We start from the raw sequence: 24,873 nt of genomic DNA, 5'->3' as shown, positions 1-24,873 counted from the left end.
TCCAAGGCATCAACATATGGTGCACCTCTTAGCAGGACCATCTGTCTGTTGCATACCACTAGGCTTGAGAGAGACACCTCTCTCTTCACCGGGAGGTTAGTACAGTAGATATCCACTAAGCACTATCAACACACACACACACACACACACACACACACACACACACACACACACACACACACACACACACACACACACACACACACACACACACACACACACACACACACACACACACACACACACACACACACACACACACACACACACACTGTACTATCAGCACACTAAACATGTCTAATACACAGCAGACCTACACATAATTATTGAGACACTTACGATAACTTAGGACCATAATAAATTCTGCAACTACTGAATGATTTAAGGATATCTTATTGCTGCAATCTGCAGTTTGCTGTATACTGTAGTCGGTTACTTAGGTTATCCAATCCAAAACCCAATAAAGGGTCTTTACTGTGGGATGCTCTGCTATTCGTTATTAGTTGAATAAAATGAAAACCCCACAATTTGTCACTGGAATAACGTGATTGTCAACATAATAAGAAGAGGAAATTAAAACAGCAGGTGACAGACTGGACCTGTGCCAAAACAGAATAAAAGGCAAAAAACAATCATAGTTTATCAAACTAGTTGAAGGGATCAAAATTGTCTGCTGCACTTAATAAATCCAAATGGCCATAGGCTACAGTATAACATTTTACACTACATGATGAGTAAGGTCATACTGAAGAGGGTTGTAACTTGTGAGTACACAAACTATTTGAGTGGCCAGGTTTAAACATTTCGGTTTTGGTAGAAGTAGTGATGAACCTGGATAGACCGGTCTCCTTGTCTGATCATCTTCTGCATATTTCAAAAACTCTGTTTATGAGAGTTTATATCCATTTTTTATTTAACATTTATATATTTAACCAGGTTTTTCCATTGATGGCAAGAACTCTGGTTTCTACATGTATAGAAATTCCAATCATAACGCTTATAGGCAATTCGCTAGGCAGGTTAGGTTTTCCCTCTAGGGCATAGAGTCTAGGCACTGCCATTTCTGTCTACCTTAGAGCCATGCCACATGCATGGCTCTGGCTAGACCTCTCCAATACACTGAATGTCCTCAACAGCAGCTACAGTTTTCCCTGCAATAGTTGTTCTCTTCTACACAATGTGATTGAATGACGCTGATAGTCAACTAGCCGACAGTAAACCATGGTTAGTGCTGTCATTTTTAAAGGAAAGCTCAGAGGGAGAAAATGAAAACCATCCGTTGTTATGATGGACGAGAGATTATGTCATTCTGTTTATCTTGATATGGACTGGCGCTGACAAAAGAACTGTGGCTCTGCCTCAATCAAAGCATTGTCGGGACGCTCTCCCTCTCTTCGTATTTTACATCACCCTTTCTCTCCTTCCCTCTGCCTCTTTATTTCTCTTTCCCTCTTCAAATCAAAATCAAATGTTGTTGGTCACATGCGCCGAATACAGCAGGTGTAGACTTTACTGTGAAATGCTAACTTACAAGGCCATTCCCAACAATGCAGAGCTAAATAGTAAGAAAAATATTTGACAAATAAAAAAGGAAATATTAACACGATAAAAACAATGAGGCTACATACAAGGGGTACCAGTACAGAGTCAATGTGCAGGGGTACCAGGTAGTTGAGGTCATTGAGGTAATAAAGTATGTACATGTAGGTACTGTAGTGGTAAAAGTAACCAGGCAATCAGGATAATTCATTAATAAAGTAGCATCAGCGTGTGTGAAGAGTGTGAGTGTGTGGCGTCAATATGCATGTGTTGTGTGAGTGATCATATTTAATGTATGTGTGTTGGAGTGTCAGAATAGTATGTGTGAGTGTGTGGGTGAAGTCTAGTGAGTGTACATTCTGCATGAAAAATGTAATAATAAAGGGCGTCAATGTAAATAGTCTGGGTAGCCTTTTGATGAACTGTTCAGCAGTCTTATGGCACTCTGGTACCACTTGCCCTGCGGTAGCAGAAAGAACAGTCTATTACTTGGGTGGCTGGAGTCTTTGACAATTTTTAACCCCTTCCTCTGACAACGCCTTGTATAGAGGTCCTGGAAGGCAGGGAGTTCGGCCCCAGTGAGGTACTGCCCTCTGCCTTCACCTTCCAGTTGGATGCCGAGCAGTTGCTTTACCAAGTGGTGATGCAGCCAGTCAAGATGCTCTCAATGGTGCAGCTGTAGAACATTTTTAGGATCTTAGGGCCCACGCAAAATCTTTTCATTCTCCTGAGGGCGAAGATGCGTACCTCTTCACGACTGTGTTGGTATGACTGGACCATGATAGGACCTTAGTGATGTGGACACCGAGGCATTTGAAACTCTCGACCCACTCCACTACAGCCTTGTCGATGTGAATAGGGGTGTGTTCGCTCTCCATTTCCTGTAGTCCAGATCAGCTCTTTTGTCTGGCCGATATTGAGGGAGAGGATGTTGTACTGGCACTACACTGCCAGATCTTTGACATCTTCCTTATAGGCTGTCTCATCGTCATTGGAGATTAGGCCTAACACCGTCGTGTCGTCTGCAAACTTAATGATGGTGTTGGATTTGTGCATGGCCACACAGTCGTGGGTGAACAGGGTGTACAGGAGGGGACAGAGCATACACCCATGAGGTGCTCCCATGTTGTGGGTCAGCATGGTGGATGTGTTGTTGCCTAACCTCAACACCTGGGGGCAGCCCGTCAAGAAGTCCAGGATCCAGTTGCAGAGCGAATTGTTCCAGGGTCCTTAGCTTAATGATGAGCATGGAGAGCACTATGGTTTTGAACGCTGAGCTGCAGTCAATGAACATCATTCTCACCTAGGTGTTCCTTTTGTCCAGGTGGGAAAGGGCAGTGTGGAGTGCGATTGAGATTGCTTCATCTGTGGACCTGTTGAGGCAGTATGCGAATTGGAGTGGGTGCAGGGTTTCTGGGATCATGGTGTTGATCTCAGATATGACCAGCCGTTTGAAGCATTTCATGGCTACAGATGTGAGTGCTATGGGGCAGTAGTCATTTAGACAGGTTACCTTGGTTATCTTGGGCATAGGGACTATGGTGGTTTGCTTGAAACTTGTAGGTATTACAGACTGGGTCAGGGAAAGATTGAAAATGTCATTGAAGACACTTGCCAGCTGGTCAACGCATGTTTTGAGTACTCGTCCTGGTAACCTGTCTGGCTCTGCGGCTTTAAGAATGTTAAGCTGTTTAAAGGTTTTACTCACATCTGCAATGGAGAGCGTGATCATACTGTTGTCCGGAACAGCTGGTGCTGTCACGCATGGTTCAGTGTTGCTTGTCTCGAAGCGAGCGTAGAAGGTATTTAAGTTGTCTGGTAGGCTTTAAGTTGTCTGCCCTGCCTATCTAAGGTCTTCGAAAGCCAAGTCAACAAACAGGTCACTGACCATTTCGAATCCCACCGTGCCTTCTCCGCTGTGCAATCTGGTTTCCGAGCCGGTCACGGGTGCACCTCAGCCACGCTCAAGGTACTAAACGATATCATAACCGCCATCGATAAAAGACAGTACTGTGCAGCCATCTTCATCGACCTTGCAAAGGCTTTCGACTCTGTCAATCACCATATTCTTATCGGCAGACTCAGTAGCCTCGGTTTTTCTGATGACTGCCTTGCCTGGTTCACCAACTACTTTGCAGACAGAGTTCAGTGTGTCAAATCGAAGGGCATGCTGTCCGGTCCTCTGGCAGTCTCTATGGGAGTGCCACAGGGTTAAATTCTCGGGCCGACTCTTTTCTCTGTATATATCAATGATGTTGCTCTTGCTGCGGGCGATTCCCTGATCCACCTCTACGCAGAAGACACCATTCTATATAATTCCGGCCCGTCCTTGGACACTGTGCTATCTAACCTCCAAACGAGCTTCAATGACATACAACACTCCTTCCGTGGCCTCCAACTGCTCTTAAAAGCGTCTGCTAAATGGCATATATTATTATTATTATATTATTAAACGCTAGTAAAACCAAATGCATGCTTTTCAACCGTATGCTGCCTGCACCCGCACGCCTGACTAGCATCACCACCCTGGATGGTTCCGACCTTGAATATGTGGTATCTATCTATAAGTACCTAGGTGTCTGGCTAGACTGTAAACTCTCCTTCCAGACTCATATCAAACATCTCCAATCGAAAATCAAATCTAGAATCGGCTTTCTATTCCGCAACAAAGCCTCCTTCACTCACACCGCCAGCCAAACTTACCCTAGTAAAACTAACTATCCTACCAATCCTCGACTTCGGCAATGTCATCTACAAAATTGCTTCTAACACTCTACTCAGCAAACTGGATGCAGTTCATCACAGTGCCATCCGTTTTGTCACTAAAGCACCTTCTACCACCCACCACTGCGACCTGTATGTTCTAGTCGGCTGACCCTCGCTACATATTCGTCGCCAGACCCACTGGCTCCAGGTCATCTACAAGTCCATGCTAGGTAAAGCTCCGCCTTATCTCAGTTCACTGGCCACGATGGCAACACCCACCCGTAGCACACGCTCCAGCAGGTGTATCTCACTGATCATCCCTAAAGCCAACACCTCATTTAGCCGCCTTTCGTTCCAGTTCTCTGCTGCCTGTGACTGGAACGAATTGCAAAAATCGCTGAAGTTGGAGACTTTTATCTCCCTCACCAACTTCAAACATCTGCTATCTGAGCAGCTAACCGATCGCTGCAGCTGTACATAGTCTATCGGTAAATAGCCCACCCATTTTTACCTACCTCATCCCCATACTGTTTTTATTTATTTACTTTTCTGCTCTTTTTCACACCAATATATCTACCTGTACATGACCATCTGATCATTTATCACTCCAGTGTTAATCTGCAAAATTGTAATTATTCGCCTACCTCATGCCTTTTGCACACAATGTATATAGACTCCCTTTTTTTCTTCTCTCTACTGTGTTATTGACTTGTTAATTGTTTACTCCATGTGTAACTCTGTGTTGTCTGTTCACACTGCTATGCTTTATCTTGGCCAGGTCGCAGTTGCAAATGAGAACTTGTTCTCAACTAGCCTACCTGGTTAAATAAAGGTGAAATAAAATAAGAAAAAGGCTTTCAGCTGGGTTTCCCTTTGTAATCCATGATAGTTTGCAAGCCCTGCCACATCCTGCAAGCATCAGAGTCGGTGTAGTAGGATTCGATTTTAGTCCTTTATTGATGCTTTTCATGTGATGGTTTGTTGGAGGGCATAGCGGGATTTCTTATAAATGTCCGGATTGGTGTCCCGCTCCTTGAAAGCAGCAGCTCTAGCTTTTAACTCAGTGCAGATGTTGTCTGTAATCCATGGATTCTGGTTGGATATGTACGTAGCGTCACTGTGGGGAAGACGTCATCGATGCACTTATTAATGAAGCCGTTGACTGATGTGTTAAACTCCTCAATGCCATCGGATTCATCTTGGAACATATTCCAGTCTGTGCTAACGAAACAGTCATGTAAGCTTAGCATCCGCGTCAACTGACCACTTCCAAATTGATTGTGTCACTGGTACTTTCTGTTTGAGTTTTTGCTTGGAAGAAGGAATCAGGAGAATAGAGTTATGGTCAGATTTGCCAAATAAAGGGCAACAGAGAGCTTTGTGTGTGGAGTGAAGGTTGTCCAGAGTTTTTTTTAGGTGCACATATGGTGGTAGAAATGAGGTCAAATGGATTTCAGTTGGTTACCTTATTTATCATCTGTAGCTCAGTTGATAGAGCATGGCCCTTGCAACAGAAGGATAGTGGGTTCAATTCCCAAGAAGGCCCATACATAAAATGTATGCATGCATGATTGTAAGTCACTTTGGATAAAAGTGTTTGCTAAATAGCGTATATTATTTATCATTTTTTTTTCTTATTTTTCCATCTATCCTCTCTCCCCTCTCTCCTTCCCCCTCTCTCTCCCTCCCCCTCTCTCCTTCCCCCTCTCTCCTTCCCCCTCTCTCCTTCCCCCTCTCTTCCTCCCCCTCTCTTCCTCCCCCTCTCTTTCCAATTTGTTTCATGCTGTAATTTACCAATGTAAACTCTGTCTGTCTCTTTCACTCAGTCTTTCTCTTCTCTCTCACATGAATGTAATGTTGTGTCTATTGAATTAGTGTGACTCTTCCTCGGTTTTAATGCAAGGTTGAATTATCTGCATAATTTAGGTCAGTACCTCTCTGACTGTGTATTAGACCTGAAGCTATAATTAAGCAGCCATTTACTCAAGAATCAAGTCAAATCCTGATAAGAAACAGTCCCAATACAGGACAGCATTGACATTGAGTCCTCTATATAGGATAGTAAAAGTGCCTGGAAAGCAACAGTAACCAGCATACTGTACCTCTCGTACCTTCAACATTGATGGATGTCACAATATGACCATAACAATGTAGAGTAGACAGAGATGGTTATCTGGGGGGATTGACCTCTCTGCAGTTTACTATTGCCTTGTAACTCTTGTCATTCCCCTGTCAATAAGCTTTCTCTGCACAGTTTGTGTTACTGTGATGGCTAGCCTTAAATTAAACGCTATTCTCCTTGGTGCGTCCTAGATGGCACCCTATTCCCTTATGTAGTGCACATATTTAGACCAAGTAGTACACAATAGTATATAGAGAATAGGGTGCTATTTGGGATGCAGTCCTGGTCTTCCTCTTTGAGGTAATCAGTGAGTTCCATTTGTAAGAGGGCCTTATCACGGCTGTGTGAGGGAGAGTGAGGGAGGTTTCAGGGTCTTGTAATGGCTGTGTGAGGGAGGGGTGGCAGGCCATTCTTCCTCTGCTTCTCTGAGGATTGGGGAAAGGACAGATTTACGTTGCTATAGGGGCACACTGTACTTTAAAGCTGTGACTATACAGGCTCTGGCAGGAACCCTCCATAGAGAACATGGAGAACTGCTATAGCACTATGCAAATGCCACCCCCTGTATCTGCTCTGTCAGTTACATTCAAACATGTATGCATGTGCATGCTCACAAACTCACACGCATACGTAAACAACAAGTACGCACACATTTACATTTACATTTAGGTCATTTAGCAGACGCTCTTATCCAGAGCGACTTACAAAATACATATGGCTTTGTTGTGAAAATGGATAAATATTGAATTCTCTACACATAACTTATACACCTATTGTTGAGGAAAACCACAATACCATTCTTCCACATACACCATTATTGCCCATACATCTATCCAAACACGCAAATACAGTATATGTACATGCACTGCCATACTGTATGTACACACAGTCGCAACAAAGCTTTGGTCCAAGGCTTTTCATGAGGCAAGCCTGAGCAATCAATATGGCTGCAGTGCTCACATTGAAAAACCTAGGCTGTTCACCCTCCAAGGCGCAGACCGACAGACACAAGCTGTTTGCAGCAACTTTGCTGCCTGTATGTGGAAATGAATGAAATAAATGGATTGCCAAGATGTATTTCCTGTATCCAAAACCATTCCATTCCCTCTGTAGTTTACATGAATCAAAATGCCTGTTTATATTGTGAACCATTGGCTCATATTTCACTCCAATTCTTAACTGTCAACTGTAATATTTATTGGATGCAAATACATGAGGGTCAATGTGACCTGCTCCAGTGCATTCTGGAAGTGTGTTGATAACTGTATCCAACTGAGTTGAGATTATGTCAGCCACACAAGAGGTTGGTGGCACCTTAATTGAGGAGAACGGACTTGTGGTAATTACAAGCCCTTAACCAACAATGCAGTTCTAAGAAAAAATAAATAGAAATAAAGTAACAAATAATTAAAGAGCAGCAGTAAAATAACAATACCGAGGCTATATACAGGGGGGTACCGGTACAGAGTCAATGTGTGGGGTCACAGGTTAGTCAAGGTAATTGAGAAAATATATACATGTGGGTGGAGTTATTAAAGTTACTTATGTATAGATAATAACAGAGAGTAGCAGCAGCATAAAGAGGGGGGGGGGGGGGCAATGCAAGTAGTCTGGGTAGCCATTTGATTAGATGTTCAGTAGTATGGTCCTTCTGTAGCTCAGTTGGTAGAGCATGGCGCTTGTAACGCCAGGGTAGTGGGTTCGATTCCCGGGACCACCCATACGTAGAATGTATGCACACATGACTGTAAGTCGCTTTGGATAAAAGCGTCCGCTAAATGGCATATATATATATATATATATAATAACATAATAATATAATAATAATAATATAATAATAATAATATAATAATAATAATATAATAATATAAGTCTTATGGATTGGGGTTAGAAGCTGTTTAGAAGCTTCTTGGACCTAGACTTGGCGCTCTGGTACCACTTGCCATGCGGTAGCAGAGAGAACAGACTAGGGTGGATAGTTTGATCAGCTGGCAAGTGTCATTTTTGGGCCTTCCTCTGTCATGTTAAAGAGGTCCTGGATGGCAGGAAGCTTGGCCCCAGTGATGTACTGGACCGTACGCACTACCCTCTGTAGTGCCTTGCGGTCAGAGGCCGAGCAGTTGCCATACCAGGCAGTGATGCAACCAGTCAGGATTGGAGGTCGGCCGATTAATCGGAATGGCAGATTAATTAGGGCCGATTTCAAGTTTTCATAACAATCGGTAATCTGCATTTTTGGACACTGATCATAGCTGATTATATTGCACTCCACGAGGAGATTGCCTCCACGGCAGGCTGACTACCTGTTATGCGACTGCAGCAAGGAGCCAAGGTAAGGTGCTAGCTAGCATTAAATGTATCTTATAAAAAACAAACAATCTTAACATAATCACTAGTTAACTACACATGGTTGATGATATTACTAGTTTATCTAGATTGTCCTACCTTGCATATAATCGATGCCTGTTAATTTATCATTGAATCATAGCCTACTTCGCCAAACGGGTGATTTTAACAAGCGCATTACCGAAAAAAGCACTGTCGTTGCACCAATGTGTACCTAACCATAAACATCAACATCTTTCTTAAAATTACACAAGCATATATTTTTAAACCTGCATATTTAGTTAATATTGCCTGCTAACATGCATTTCTTTTAACTAGGGAAATTGTATCACTTCTCTTGTGTTCTGTGCAACAGAGTCAGGGTAAATGCAGCAGTTTGGGCCGCGTGGCTCGTTGCGAACTGTGAAGACTATTTCTTCCTTACAAAGACAGCCAACTTCGCCAAAAGGGGGATGATTTAATGAAAGCGCATTTGCGAAAAAAGCACAATCGTTGCACGAATGTACCTAACCATAAACATCAATGTCTTTCTTAAAATCAATACACAGAAGTATACATTTTAAAACCTGCATATTTAGTTAAAATAAATTCATGTTAGCAGACAATATTAAACTAGGGAAAGTGTGTCACTTCTCTTGCGTTCATATCACGCAGAGTCAGGATATATGCAACAGTTTGGGCTGCCTGACTCATTGCGAACTAATTTGCCAGAATTTTACGTAATTATGATATAACATTGAAGGTTGTGCAATGTAACTGGAATATTTAAACTTATGAATGCCACCCGTTAGATAAAATACGTAACAGTTCCGTATTTCACTGAAAGAATAAACGTTTTATTTTCTAAATTATAGTTTCCAGATTTGACCATATTAATGACCTGAGGCTCGTATTTCTGTGTGCTATTATGTTATAATTAAGGCTGATTTGATATTTGATAGAGCAGTCTGACTGAGCGGTGGTAGGCAGCAGCAGGCTCATAAGCATTCATCCAAACAGCACTTTCGTGCGTTTGCCAGCAGCTCTTCGCAATACTTTGAACATTGCCCTGTTTATGACTTCAAGCCTATCACCCTCCCGAGATTAGGCGGGTGTAACCGATGTGAAATGGCTAGCTAGTTAGCGGGTTGTGCGCTAATAGCGTTTCAAACGTCACTCGCTCTGAGACTTGGAGTCGTTGCTCTGCAATGGCTGCAGCTTTTGTGGAGCAATGGGTAACGACGCTTCAAGGGTGGCTGTTGTCAATGTGTTCCTGGTTCGAGCCCAGGTAGGGGCGAGGAGAGGGATGGAAGCTATACGTTACACTGGGAATACTAAAGTGCCTATAAGAACATCCAATAGTCAAAGTTATATGAAATACAAATGGTATAGAGAGAAATAGTCCTATAATTCCTATAATAACCTCAACCTAAAACTTCTTACCTGGGTATATTGCAGACTCATTTTCAAAGGAACCACCAGCTTTAAAATGTTCTCATGTTCTGAGCAAGGAACTTAAACTTTAGCTTTTTTACATTGCACATATTGCACTTTTACTTTCTTCTGCAACACTTGGTTTTTACATCATTTAAACCAAATTGAACATGTTTCATTATTTATTTGAGTCTAAATGGATTTGATTGATGTATTATATTAAGTGAAAATAAAATGTTCATTCAGTATTGTTGTAATTGTAATTATTGCAAATAAATAAATAAATAAAATCGTCCGATTAATCGGCATCAGCTTTTTTAGTCCTCCAATAATTGGTATCGGCGTTGAAAAATCATAATCGGTCGACCTCTAGTCAGGATACTCTCGATGGTGCAACTGAAGAACCTTTTGAGGATCTGAGGACCAATGACAAATCTTTTCAGTCTCCTAAGGGGAATAGGTTTTGATGTACCCTCTTCACGGCTGTCTTGGTGTGCTTGGACCATGTGAGTTTGTTGGTGATGTGGACACAAAGGAACCACTACAGCTCTACAGCTACACTACAGCCACTACAGCTCCACTACAGCCACGTCGATGAGAATGGGGGCGTGCTCGGTCCTCCTTTTCCTGTAGTACACAATCATCTCCTTAGTCTTGATCACGTTGAGGGAGAGGTTGTTGTCCTAGCACCACATGGCCAGGTCTTTGGCCTCCTCCCTATATGCTGTCTCGTCATTGTTGGTGTTCAGGCCTACCACTGTTATGTAATCGGCAAACTTAATGATGGTGTGGGAGTCATGCCTGGCCGTGTAGTCATGAGTGAACAGGGAGTACAGGAGGGGACTGAGCACGCATCCCTGAGGGGCCCCCGTGTTAAGGATCAGAGTGGCGGATGTGTTGTTACCTACCCTTACCATCTGGGGTTGGCCCGTCAGGAAGTCCAGGATCTAGTTGCAGAGGAAGGTGTTTAGTCCCAGGGTCCTTAGCTTAGTGATGAGCTTTGAGGGCACTGTGGTGTTGAACGCTGAGCTGTAGTCAATGAATAGCATTCTCACATAGGTGTTCCTTTTGTCCAGGTGAGAATGGGCAGTGTACAGTGCAATAGAGATTGTATCATCTGTGGATCTGTTTGGTCCGGTATGCAAATTGGAGTGGGTCTAGGGTTTCTGGATAATGGTGTTGATGTGAGCCATAACCAACCTTTCAAAAAACTTCATGGCTACAGACGTGAGTGCTACGGGTCGGTATTAATTTAGGCAGGTTACCTTAGTGTTCTTGGGCACAGAGACTATGGTGGTCTGCTTGGAACATGTTGGTATTACAGACTCAGACAGGGAGAGGTTGAAAATTTAATTGAAGACACTTGCCAGTTGGTCAGTGCATTCTCGGAGTACATGTCCTGGTAATCAGTCTGGTCCTGTCGCCTTGTAACGGCAGCCATCCTCTCCGGCTCCATCTTACATCATTCAGGGCTCGACCAACCCAGATTATAATGTCTTATATACCACGGCTGTCAGCCAATCAGGGTTCGAACCAGACGTTTTATTATAATCAATATAACATGTGATTAGTTTTCCTCTGAAAGTACAGTCATAATATCACAGTCCAATTATCAGTCAGAACATTTCAACATGCTTCTCCATCATTCTTAATGACTAAGTTTGTCAATGATTATATGTTGACCTATTACATTTTTATGGTTCACTGAACTAAGCACAAGGTGTATTCCTTGCCATGTACTGTAGCTGGATAGCTGTTTTTTTCTCCAGCTTTTTTTGCACAATTGATTGTAGGTTATGTATATGCAGTGTTTTAGAGCAAGTGTTTACGATCACAGCAATTTGAGTATGACATGTTGAAATAATTGAAATGGCCTGTATCTAGATAAGATTTTTTTTGCCATCATTGGTAATCTGATTTAAAGTTGCAGCAAACAACAGTAACATGTGCAATACAATTAAGTTATGCTGTTTTCAGATTGTCCCCATGAGTACTCCAGTTTATTCTCCATCAAATATAGTGAGATTATATGAGACAGATTGTGCAGAGACACAAGGCATTCACTACCCAACCTTAGGAAGAGCTATGGCTTTCATGGTTTCCCCTTTAAATAAGATATCTGCATTTCTGCTGGTCAACAGCAGACATGTACGTAAAATGGCAGTTTTCAGACGGCCATTTAGACAAATGAGTTTGTGTAGATAATATAAGGTTGCTGTACTTTACTGTGTGCCCATCTATTTTTCTATTTCCAAACTGGCTCCTTTAGCATCACTGTACCTAGGCAGAATTTCACCAGCATGGTTTATGTAAGTGTTACGTCTCAAATGGCCCTTGGTCAAAAGTCAATCAAATTTTATTTGTCACATGCGCCGAATACAACTGGTGTAGACTTTAACGTGAAAGGAATAAAATATATATAGGGAGTACCACATCAATGTGAAGAGGTATGAGGTATTTGAGGTAGATGAACATGAAGGCAGGGTAAAGTGACCAGGCATCAGGGTTGATTATAATAAGAGTAAAATAAAGAACAGAGTAGCAGGATCAAATGATGAGTGTAAAAGTTTGTGTGTGTGCATGTGTGTGGGTTTTGTGTGAAAGTGTCAATATAGTGTGAGTGAATGTGTGTATATGGTGTACAGTGCATTTGGAAAGAATTCAGACCATTTCACTTTTTCCATATTTTCTTACGTTACAGCCTTCTTCTAAAATTGATTAAATACAATTTTTCCTCATCAATCTACACACAATACCCCATAACGACAACGCGTAAACAAGGCTTTACATTTTTTTGCAAATATGTTAAAAATGTAAAACATATACCTTATATGCATAAGTATTCAGACCCTTTAATAAGAGAGTTGAAATTGAGCTCTGGTGCATCCTGTTTTCATTGATCATCCTTGAGATGTTTCTCCAACTTGATTGGAGATTGTGACAAATTCAATTGATTAAAAATTATTTGTAAAGATACACTTGTCTACCTAAGATGCCACAGTTGACAATGCATGTCAGAGCAAAAACCAAGCCATGAGGTAGAAAGAATTGTCCGTAGAGCTCCGAGACAGGATTGTGTCGAGGCACAAGGTTACTTAAAAATGTCTGCAGCATTGAAGGTCCCCAAGAACACAGTGGCCTCCATCGTTCTTAAATGGAAAAAGTTTGGAACCACCAAGACTCTTCCTAGAGATGACTGCTGGGCAAACTGAGCAATTGGGGGAGAATGGCATTGGTCAGGGAGGTGACAAAGAACCTGATGGTCACTCTGACAGAGCTCCAGAGTTCCTCTGTGGAGATCAGAGAACCTTCCAGAAGGACACCATCTCTGCAGCACTCTACCAATCAGGCAGGCCTTTATGGTAGAGTGGCCAGACGGAAGCCACTCCTCAGTAAAAGGCACATGACAGCCCACTTGGAGTTTTCCAATAGGCACCTAAAGGACTCTTAGACCATGAGAAACAAGATTCTCAAGATTGAACTCTTTGGCCTGAATGCCAAGCATCACGTCTGGAGGAAACCAGGCACCGCTAAACACCTGGCCAATACCATCCCTACGGTGAAGCATGGTGGTGGCGGCATCATGCTGTGGGGATATTTTTCAGCGGCCAGGACTGGAAGACTAGTCAGGATTGAGTGAAAGATGAACGGAGTAAAATACAGAGACATCCTTCATGATAACTTGCTCCAGAGCACTCAGAACTTCAGACCGGGGTGAAGGTTCACCTTACAACAAGACAACGACCCTAAGCACACAGCCAATCCAACAGTCGCTGAATGTCCTTGAGTGGCCCAGCCAGCCTTGAACCCGATCGAACATCTCTGGGGAGACCTGGACATAGCTGTGCAGCGACGCTCCCCATCCAATCTGACAGAGTTTGAGAGGATCTGCAGAGAAGAATGGGAAAAACTCCACAAATACAGGTGAGCCAAGTTTGTAGGAGGCTTAAGGCTGTAATCGCTGCCAAAGGTGCTTCAACAAGTAAAGGGTCTGAATACTTATGTAAATGTGATATTTCAGGTTTTATTTTTAATAAATTAGTAAAGATTTCTAAATGTATTTTTGCTTTGTTATTATGGGGTATTGTTGTAGATTGATCAGTTTTAGAAGAAGGCTGTAACGTAACATAGGTGTAGCCGTCTGAGTACTTTCCGATTGCAACTGCGAAAGGTGTCATTGTACGCTGGTAATTTGTTTCCTTTTAAATCCACAATTAGAATACCTCCACAACCTCATACAGAATATAGATCATTTTTTAACCTCTGGATTAAACTAAATTATGATAAATGGATTTGAGGGCCATCAAATATTACGTATTGGATCACTAAAAAACATAACTTTTACATTACTGTGTAGTTTACCAATAAAATGGTCTGACGGTGAAGTGGAAATAGTATTCATATCCAAAAAAAATAAATGGACTATCTCACTGCAATACATTTTAATCGAAAGTTAGCAAAAATAGATAAGATCTTGCTACCATGGAAAAGTGAAATATTTGTGGAAAAATCACCCTTATTAAGTCATATCCCAGTTTACCTATTTACTTACGGCCTTGCCTACACCTAGTGAATTTCTTTTTTAAAGATACGAGCAAAACATATTCACTTTTATTTGGGACTGCAATCCAGACAGAATTAAACAGGCCTATTTATATAATGAATAGCACAGAAATGATTAAATATTAAAGCTAAAGGCATCAGTCATACAAAAGTTAAACATAAATCCAAACTGATTCTCTAGCAGATTAGTAAAAATGTCTCACCCCATGTTCAAGAATGGCCTTTTTCCCTTTATTCAGATTACAACCACTCACTTTGGGTTATTTTATTATAATGTATAGAACAGTAAAGACCAAAATTGGTAAAAGAATAAAATAAAAATGTGATAAAAAAAAGTATACAAGTTTCATTTAAGGAGCAAAAAATGGACAGCTGTGCCATATAGATTTGCAAAATAGTTGTGAAAATGACACATTCCATGACACATGGTTTATGAACTGATACACCAAGACACCTTTGAGTTTCTGAATTTAAATTATTATACTATATATGGGGGATACAACCATCCCAGCCCTGCAGATTTTGATGTGAAGAATAATATAACAATCTTAGCAAAAATGTTTAATCTTTAATTTACAATCTGTAGAAACTGAGAATAGAAAGGTTCAGAAATGTTTTTAAACATCACAATACTGTTGAAAAATATATGGCAAATAGAAAAACTGGATGGGACTAAAAATGACAAGATAACTAATGTAAAATATACTGTGTCCGTAAAAACTATATGGGTTCAGAACTTTTTTGGTACAGCACAGTTAAAAAATATATGGCAAATATAAATCAAAACTGAATGGTCTTCAGAGAATGTATGGTAGATTATACATTATGCAGACAATTACATTGATGGAATCCACAATCTATTTCTAATACTAAAAAGCTGATCTACTGCCCCCTCAAAAAACAAAAAAACAAAACCCTCTGAAAGATTGATCAAACGGAGAGTTCTGAAAGTTTGACACTAGCACAAATAATGTCTCTCTGAGACTCGAACTCTGCCATGAGACTTCTCCCTCACATCTGCCCATGGGGATTAGGTCTGCTTCTCAAGTGGCACCATATTCCCTAAAGATGTAGGATCTTAATTTGGGCCGGTTTGCTACAGCAGTAAAATAATGCTGCAGCAACGGGAAATGTGAATTATTATGCAGATTATAATTAAAGCTGCAATATGTAATTTTTGGGGGTGATCTGACCAAATTCACATATGAATGTGAGTTATAGATCTGTCATGCTCATTGAAAGCAAGTCTAGATATGTTCTATGTGTGCAATTTCTATGCGTCCCGTTTTGTTTTTCAGTCCTTTACTTCCGTGTACACTAGCTTAAATTTTGTATTATTTTTTTATTATTGAAAATATATTTAACAGCGGTTTAGATCGTACAATAATTCTCTACACATTGCTTGTTTTGTCACAAACTGAAATTAGGTGAGATCCTACACCTGTATACTGTCCCTAATTTTGACCCTTGACCCTGGGGAATAGGGTCCCATTTGGAACGCATTAGGTATGGGCCAAACTGCCTCTGCCATGAAGAGAGCTCAGTTAATCAATACCAACAGATGGATATTTATTTGTTTGTGAAGCTCGACCTCAAGGCCTCTTAATCGTGTCTCATCCCATCTCTCTTCTCAACTAATCTGACATCATACAAATAGCCTCTACATAATTGATGTGTTAAAGTGACACACATTCATCATTTGCAGAAGTCTCTCTCTCTTAATGATGTTGTAGCCTCTATGTACGCCCCAAATTACTATTCCCTATATAGTTCACTACTTTTGACCAGGGCCCTTTAAAATTCTGATCAAAAGTAGTGCACTATGTAGGGATTAGGGTGCCATTTGGGATGCAGTCCGCTCCGCTATAACCAGCTTCTCCGAAGAATGTCTAATACATATTTAATTACGGAGTGCATTTGCTTCACTCATTCCTTCATCCCTGGCACCACAGTACTGCACTGCTTCTTTTCCAGACCTGGGTTCAAATACTATTTGAAGCTTGATTGAGCTTGCTTGGTACAATGGAACCAATAGTAATGTCCCAAAACCTCAGAACCCCACCCATCTAGCACTCCAGGCAGGCTAAAGCAAATGCTTAAAGTATTTGAAATATTTAAAATAGTATTTGAACCCAGGTTTGTTATTTACTGCAAGACAACAAAAATTTGCCCAACATGTTGTGAGGTTGCGGACTGTAAAGATGGACCTGCTGGAGTTCATACTATAACATGAATTATGTCCTGCTATCTTTTACAAGCTGCAGTTTTTTAAATGATGCATAATTACTTATTGGGCTTCTTTCTTTAGCCAGTATGGTTGGTATGCTATACTGTACAAGACAGTCCCCAACAAGAATTAAATGACTGTGAAGTTCATGGGTTCTCAATGTGGCTGTGTGTCTCCCAAGTGGCACCCTATTTGCTATATAGTGCTCTACTTCAAAGGTAGGTCACTATGTAGGGAATAGAGTGCCAGATATCCCGAGTCTCATGCCAGAAATACAGTTAAAAAGCTACTGTAGTTTAAAACATTGAAACACTGAGCCTTCAAGACAACCTTATGACGTCTGTCTTCTCAAAGGCAGCACACTCATGCATCTTAATTTTCACTTTTTGGTATGGGCCATTAAGTCATGGATTGTGATAAAGGTTTTTTCACTATGTCACTTACATGCCTACCACACCGCACGCGTTGCGTGTGCAGGCGTTGCAAAATAAATGTACAAATACTGTATATGCTATTCAATCCTTTCGTCGAAACTTCTGATGCCCATCAATGGGCTTCTGCTTAGCCAGGTGCTAAAATAGAACTTGGTTCTATTTTACATGTTTGGCGTGTGCTGCAAGTCCCGCCTCTGCCATCTCCTCAATGTTTTTAGGGGAATATACCCACGTGGGTGATTGAAAGATGAACGAGGGTCACACTCCAGTCCATTTCATTGTGGTAATGCTCCTTATAGTTGGTTGCCAACTGCCATATAAAATCAGAAGAAGAAGAATGCACTAGGTTTCCCCTTTTTATCTGTGGATTAATTGTCAGAGTGGAGAACACAGGATTTTTTATATGACTTAACATGGGTCAAAATTATACAAAGATCCAGCAACGTAAAAAAAAGGACGATATGCATTTCAGGTAAAACAACAACACAATGTTTATTTTCCAGGACAAAAAAAACTGTAAACGCAACATGTTGTGTTGGTCCCATGTATCATACGCACAAGAAGCTTCTTTCTCAAAAATCTCTACACAAATCTGTTTACATCCCTGTTAATGAGCATTTCTCCTTTTCCAAAGTAATCCATCCACCTGACAGGTGTGGCATTTCAAGAAGCAGATTAAACAGCATGATCATTACACATGTGCACCTTGTGCTGGGGACAATAAAAGTCCTCTCTAAAATGTGCAGTTTTGTCACACAAGACAGTGCCGCAGATGTCTAAAGTTTTGAGGGAGGGTGCAATTGAAATCCTGACTGCAGGAATGTCCACCAGAGCTTTTGCCATATAATTTAATGTTAATTTCTCTACCAAAAGCCGCCTCCAACATTGTTTTAGAAAATTTGGCAGTACGTCCAACCAGCCTCATAACCGCAGACCACATGTAACCACAGCAATCCAGGACCTCCACATCCAGCTTCTTCACCTGTGGGATCGTCTGAGACCAGCCATCCAGACAGCTGATGGAACTGAGGAGTATTTCTGTCTGTAATAAAGCCTTTTTTTAGGAATAAACTACTTCTGATTAGCTGGGCCTAGCTCCGCAGTGGGTGGGCCTATGCCCTCCAAGGCCCACCCATGGCTGCACCCCTGCTAAAGTGACTAGTGACTGATTTTTCGATCCACGGCCCTACCTTTTATTTTTAAGGTATCTGTGACCAACAGATGCATAGCTGTATACACTGTCATGTGAAGCCCATAGATTGGGCCTAATGAATTTATTTCAATTCACTGATTTCCTTATATGAACTTTAACTCAGTAAAATCATTGAAACTGTTTCATATTGCATTTATATTTTTGTTCAGTATGTTTGGTTCACAGTTGGTTTTGGTATTTTAACTTACGTGTCATGAACGCGTCTGGTGGGGATAAACAAAATCAACACGTGCGTGATTGCAGACGCAGAATCAGGTGCTGAGCCGGTTTTGTCAGCATTTTCGGTTGATTGCACAGATGAAGTCATGTGGATTGATATATTGAGTAGTTGACTGGCATCTCTCTTACTGATGTTTGTGTCTCTTGAATGATTTAGTATGTGGTGACCTAAACACTGGAAACCAGTGGTGACGGTCTCACAGTAATGGTTGGCATGGAATTAATGGATTGGTATCAAACACATCAAAAAACATGGTTTCCATGTGTAATATACCATTCCATTCCAGTCATAACTACACTATATATGTATATATACAAATGTATGTGGACACCCCTTCAAATGAGTAGATGCAGATATTTCAGCAACACCCTTTGCTGACAGGTGTATACAATTTAGCACACAGCCATGCAATCTCGAAAGACAATTACAGGCAGGAGAATGGCCTTACTGAAGAGATCAGTTCGTCAAATATCTGCCCTGCTAAAGCTGCCCCGGTCAACTGTAAGTGCTGTTGTTGTGAAGTGGAAACGTCTCGGAGCGATAACCGCTCAGCCGTGAGGTGGTAGGCCACACAAGCTCACAGAACGGGACCGCCGAGTGCTGAAGCGTGTGTCGATTACAACACTCACTGCCGAGTTCCAAACTGCCTCTGGAAGCAATTTCAGCACAATAACTGTTTGTCGGGAGCTTCATGAAATGGGTTTCCATGGCTGAGCAGCCGCACACAAGCCTAAGATCACCATGCTCAATGCCAAGCATTGGCTGGAGTGGTGTAAAGCTTGCTGCCATTGGACTCAGTGGAAATGTATTCTCTGAACTGATGAATCACGCTTCACCATCTGGGGGAACTGACAGACAAATCTGGGTTTGGCGGATGCCAGGAGAATGCTACCTACCCGAATGCATAGTGCCATCTGTAAAGTTTGCTGGATGAGGAATAATGGTTTGGGCTGTTTTTCATGGTTTGGGCAAGGCCACTTAGTTCCAGTGAAGACAAATCTTTTTGTCAACATTTTGGGGAAGGCCCTTTCCCGTTTCAGAATTGCAATCCCCTGTGCACAAAGCGAGGTCCATACAGAAATGGTTTGTCGATCGTTGTGGAAGAACTTGACTGGCTTGCACAGAGCCCTGACCTCAACCCCATCAAACACCTTTGGGATGAATTGGAACGCCGGCTGCGAGCCAGGCCTAACCGCCCAACATCAGTGCCCAACCTCACTAATGCTCTCATGGCTGAATGGAAGAACTTCCCCGCAGCAATGTTCCAACATCTAGAGGAAAGCCTTCCCAGAAGAGGAGGGTGTTATCGCAGCAAACGGGGACCAACTCCATATTAATAGTCTATGAGCCATCCTTGCCTCACCAGTCTCCACTGCTTGAAACGTACAGCATTTCCTTATTCTAGCATTGCCTGTCCTAGAAAGGAAAACACTTCTATCAGACTATTACCAGAACACGATTTCCTCTGTGATTAATGTATGGTTTTCTTTCTGTGTCTCTGTTGTATTCCAGATAAAAGTGTCTCTCCTGGTCCTGAGAGCCACCTGATTGTGTCACTGGGTAGTCTTCTAGATGACCAGCATTGGCACCACGTAGCCATCGAGCGCTTTAGTGGCCACCTCAACTTCACTGTGGACAAAAGCTCTCAGCAAATCCAGGTTCCTGCAGAACTCAGTCCTTCCGAGATAAACGAGGTGTGTTGTCTGTGACCTGTTTCTCAAATAATTACACACACACACACACACACACACACACACACACACACACACACACACACACACACACACACACACACACACACACACACACACACACACACACACACACACACACACACACACACACACACACACACACACACACACACACACACACACACACACACAAAACCATTCCTGCATGCTTGTTCTTTCAAATATTACCCTCCATTTGTCTCTAACCGATGCGTTCATAGCTACTGTACGTATTAAACACATAGGAGACACACACTCAAAATAAATATAGCTTTGTAGCACGGATGTTGATTATGCCATTGAATTCTCTCCAAGAGGGATTCATTAAAGGCTGCTAATGAATAAGATTAACCCAACCTCCATGCAATATTTCTAGACTGTTTTAATAAATGGCCTATAGGAATACGTTTCTATTGAAATTGAAACACAGTTGAGCTACTGGTCATAATCTACATGAGTCCTATTGAGACATTTATGTACATTGCCATTGTAGTCCCTACCTGAATACACAGATTGGGATAATTTATTTAATCTACTCTTCTGCGCTCTGCTCTATTCTGTTCTGCTCTGCCATACTCTTCTCTTCTGCTCTACTCTGCTCTGCTTTACTCTTCTGCTCTACTCTGCTCTGCTTTACTCTTCTACTCTACTCTACTCTACTCTACTCTACTCTACTCTACTCTACTCTACTCTACTCTACTCTACTCTACTCTACTCTACTCCTCTGCTCTACTCTCTCTCTACTCTACTCTACTCTACTCTACTCTACTCTACTCTACTCTACTCTACTCTACTCTACTCTACTCTACTCTACTCGTCTATTCTGCTCTGCTCTACTTCATAGCCAGCAGTCTACCACCCTGCATCCCACTGCTGACTTGCTTCTGAAGCTAAGCAGGGTTGGTCCTTTATGGGAGACCAGAATTTGTTGGATGGCCAGTAGGAGGCAACCTTTCCTCTGGTCTGAAAAAATATCCCAATTCCCCAGGGCAGTGATTGGGGACATTGCCCTGTGTAGGGTGCTGTCTTTCAGATGGGACGTTAAACGGGTGCCCTGACTTTCTGTGGTCACTGAAGATCCCATGGCACTTAATGTAGGGATGTTAACCCGTTGTCCTGGCTAAATTCCCAATCTGTCCCTTATACCGTCATGGCCACCTAATCATCCCCAGTTTTCAATTGGCTCATTCATGCCCTCTCCCCTGTAACTATTCCCCAGATTGTTGCTGTCAATGAGAATATGTTCTCAGTCAATTTACCTGGTTTAATAAAAATCTCTACTCTACTCTACTCTGCTGTTCCACTCAACTATACTCTGTTCTACTCTTTTCCTCTACTCTACTCTGTCCTATTCTAATCTATTCTTCTCTTCTACTCTGCGCTTCTATCCTTCTCTGCTTTGCTCTTCTACTCTACTCTGCTCTGCTCTGCTCTGCTCTGCTCTTCTACTCTACTCTACTCTGCTCTTCTACTCTACTCTGCTCTTTTCTTCTACTTTACTCTGCTCTACTCTATTCTGCTCTACTCTACTCTGCTCTTTTCTTTAACTCTGCCCTTCTACTCTGCTCTTCTACTCTGCTCTTCTACTCTACTCTTCTGCTCTACTCTACTCTACTTTGCTCTACTCTACTTCGCTCTTCTACTCTGCTCTACTCTACTTTGCTTTTCTCTTCTGATCTACTCTGCTCTTCTCCTCTACTCTTCTCTTCTACTCAATTTTGCTCTACTCTTCTACTCTGCTCTTTTCTTTTTCTCTACTCTGCTCTACTCTTTTCCTCTAATGTACTCTGTCCTGCTCTACTCTACTCTTCCATTCTGCTCTTCTACTCTGCTATACTCTTCTACTCTACTCTACTCTACTCTGTTCTTTTCTTCTACTCTACTCTGCCATTTTCTTCTTCTCTACTCTACTCTGCTCTTCTACTCTACTCTGTTCTTTTCTTCTTCTCTGCTCTGCTCTACTCTTCTGCTCTGCTCTACTCTACTCTACTGTTCTACTCTACTCGTTTCTTCTGATCTCTTCCTCAACTCTATTCTGGTCTTCTACTGTGCCCTACTCTACTCTGCTCTTTTTTTACTCTACTCTGGTCTACTCTACTCTGCTCTTCTACTCTGCTCTGCCCTTCTCTTCTGTTCTACTCTGCTCTTTTCTTCTTCTCTGCTCTGCTCTACTCTTCTCTTCTGCCCTGCTCTACTCTTCTGCTCTACTCTACTCCTCTGTTCTACTCTGCTCTGCTCTGCTCTGCTCTTTTCTTCTGATCTTTTCGTCAACTCTATTCTGGTCTTCTACTGTGCCCTACTCTACTCTGCTCTTTTTTTACTCTACTCTGGTCTACTCTACTCTACTCTTCTACTCTGCTCTGCCCTTCTCTTCTGCTCTACTCTGCTCCTTTATTCTACTCTACCCAGCTCTACTCTGCTCTTCTCCTCTACTCTTCCTCACAACCTTGCTCAACTCTTCTACTTTTCTCTTCTACTCTACTCTGCTCTTTTCTTCTACTCTACCCTACTCTACACTGCTCTTCTACTCGGCGATTCTCTTCTACTCTACTCTACTCGAATCTGCTCGACTCTGCTTGACTCTGCTCTTCTCTTCTACTCTGCTCGACTCTGCTCTTCTACTCTGCACTTCTCATCTACTCTACTCTGCTCTTCTCTGCACTTTTCTTCTACACTACACTACTCTGCTCAACTCTGCTCTTTTCTTCTACTCTACTCTGCTCTACTCTTCTCTACTCCACTCTGTCCTGCTCTACTCTACTCTGCTCTTCTCATCAACTCAACTCTGCTCTGTCCTGCTCTACTCTGCTCTTTTCTTCTACTCTACTCTGCTCTTCTCTTCTCTACTCTACTCCACTCTGTCCTGCTCTACTCTACTCTGTTCTTCTCGTCTACTCAACTCTGCTCTGTCCTGCTCTACTCTACTTTACGTTACCTTTTTATTCCTTCCTAAACATATGCCATCAATGAATGATTTCCAATCTCATTTGCTCTATCACCACTTGTTGAAGGTGTTACTATATCAAATTCCCATATCGTGATATAGGTAAGAACATGTTTGAATATTAACTTTGGCTTGATGTTCTTTCACAAGATTAGCTATGGTGGCGTCCAGTGCCATGGAAGTCAGAGGGTTATGTCCAGGAGGAACTTCCATGGGTGCCTTGAGAACCTGCTCTGGAACGATGTGAACGTGATAGATCTGGCCAAAAAGCAACAGCAGGTCTCCATCACGGTACGTTTGCAAAGGGGAGGGAACACATCACCTCTACATCACTCTCCAACCAAAGTGCATTAATTAAGTAGCAAACTGCATTGAATAGAAAATTTAACAACTCTTGGAGGTTGATAAATGTATAAAACCAACTTGTTTCAGCCCTTAGCCATCCTCCGGGTTTGCTACCTCAGCCTGTTGAACTGTAGGTGGTTGGTGATAGGTTTATTTTTTTTTTATTTAACCTTTATTTAACTAGGCTAACCTGGAATTATCTGGGATTTACCTGCTGACCTGGATTCAAATAGTATTTGTTTTCTTTCAAATAGTCGCAAAAGTACAAAAGTATTTAAAAGGAAACAGAGATACTATAAATCCCATAGCGCACCTTGTGTCTGTGTGAACTGCTGGAAAATCAGACCTCCCTGCATCTAGCTGCTCCTCTATATAACAGAATCACCTCAATACAAATGGGTTATTTTCCTGTTGATTGGTCCATTAATGAGGGAGGTACATTGAACAGAGAGTCTGAATCCCTCTAGATGGTGTTTAGCTCTCTCCTAAACACATTTTACCGTCTTGTAAATTATTACCTTAACTGCTCCAAAATGAAGTAGCGAATGGAGGAATAAGCAGAAATAATTCATGCGGGAAAACTGAAATTAATAAACACCCACACATCTAACACAGAGAATAGCAGTAGCCAGAAATGAGATATGACCACTTGTTTAAATGTAATAAATATGCTAGGGAAATGAAAGTGACGTCAGTCTCTGGAATATACTTTGAGGACATATTTCTTTGTTATTTTTCAGTGGTTAAAGATTCTGCTCACTACAGTAGCATACTGTAAGCACACTGTTGCAGTATATCACTTTCACTGCTGCTGCAAACAACTGTTTCCCTGTTGTAGTTACTGTACAACAATGTCATTTTAACACTCGTCGTCATAAGGAAGAGTGGACCAAAGCGCAGCATGGAAAGTGTTCATGATCTTTGTCAAGAATCACTCAAACAAAAATAACGACTACAAAAACAAAAGCGAACAGTTCCGTCAGGCACATTATACTAAACGGAAAACAACACCCCACAAAACCCAAGCGGAAAATGACAACTTATATATGATCCCCAATCAGAGACAAC

At 41.8% G+C, this 24,873-nt stretch overlaps 1 protein-coding gene across 3 annotated transcripts in view; it reads left to right on the top strand.

Moving 5' to 3' along the window:
* cntnap3 (contactin associated protein family member 3) overlaps positions 1-24,873 on the top strand; it is a 226,201-nt gene that overhangs the window by 101,060 nt on the left and 100,268 nt on the right. For all 3 annotated transcript variants that reach the window (XM_046306791.1, XM_046306790.1, XM_046306789.1), the window contains exons 6-7: positions 20,296-20,477; positions 23,611-23,751. In XM_046306791.1, coding sequence (XP_046162747.1) covers positions 20,296-20,477; positions 23,611-23,751 — 323 coding nt within the window. The remainder of the gene's footprint in view (positions 1-20,295; positions 20,478-23,610; positions 23,752-24,873) is intronic.

Source organism: Oncorhynchus gorbuscha, linkage group LG16 (assembly GCF_021184085.1).
Source record: "Oncorhynchus gorbuscha isolate QuinsamMale2020 ecotype Even-year linkage group LG16, OgorEven_v1.0, whole genome shotgun sequence".
Lineage (NCBI taxonomy): Eukaryota > Metazoa > Chordata > Actinopteri > Salmoniformes > Salmonidae > Oncorhynchus > Oncorhynchus gorbuscha.
Note: the sequence above shows the minus strand (reverse complement) of the source record. Positions and strands in the feature narration are given on the sequence as shown.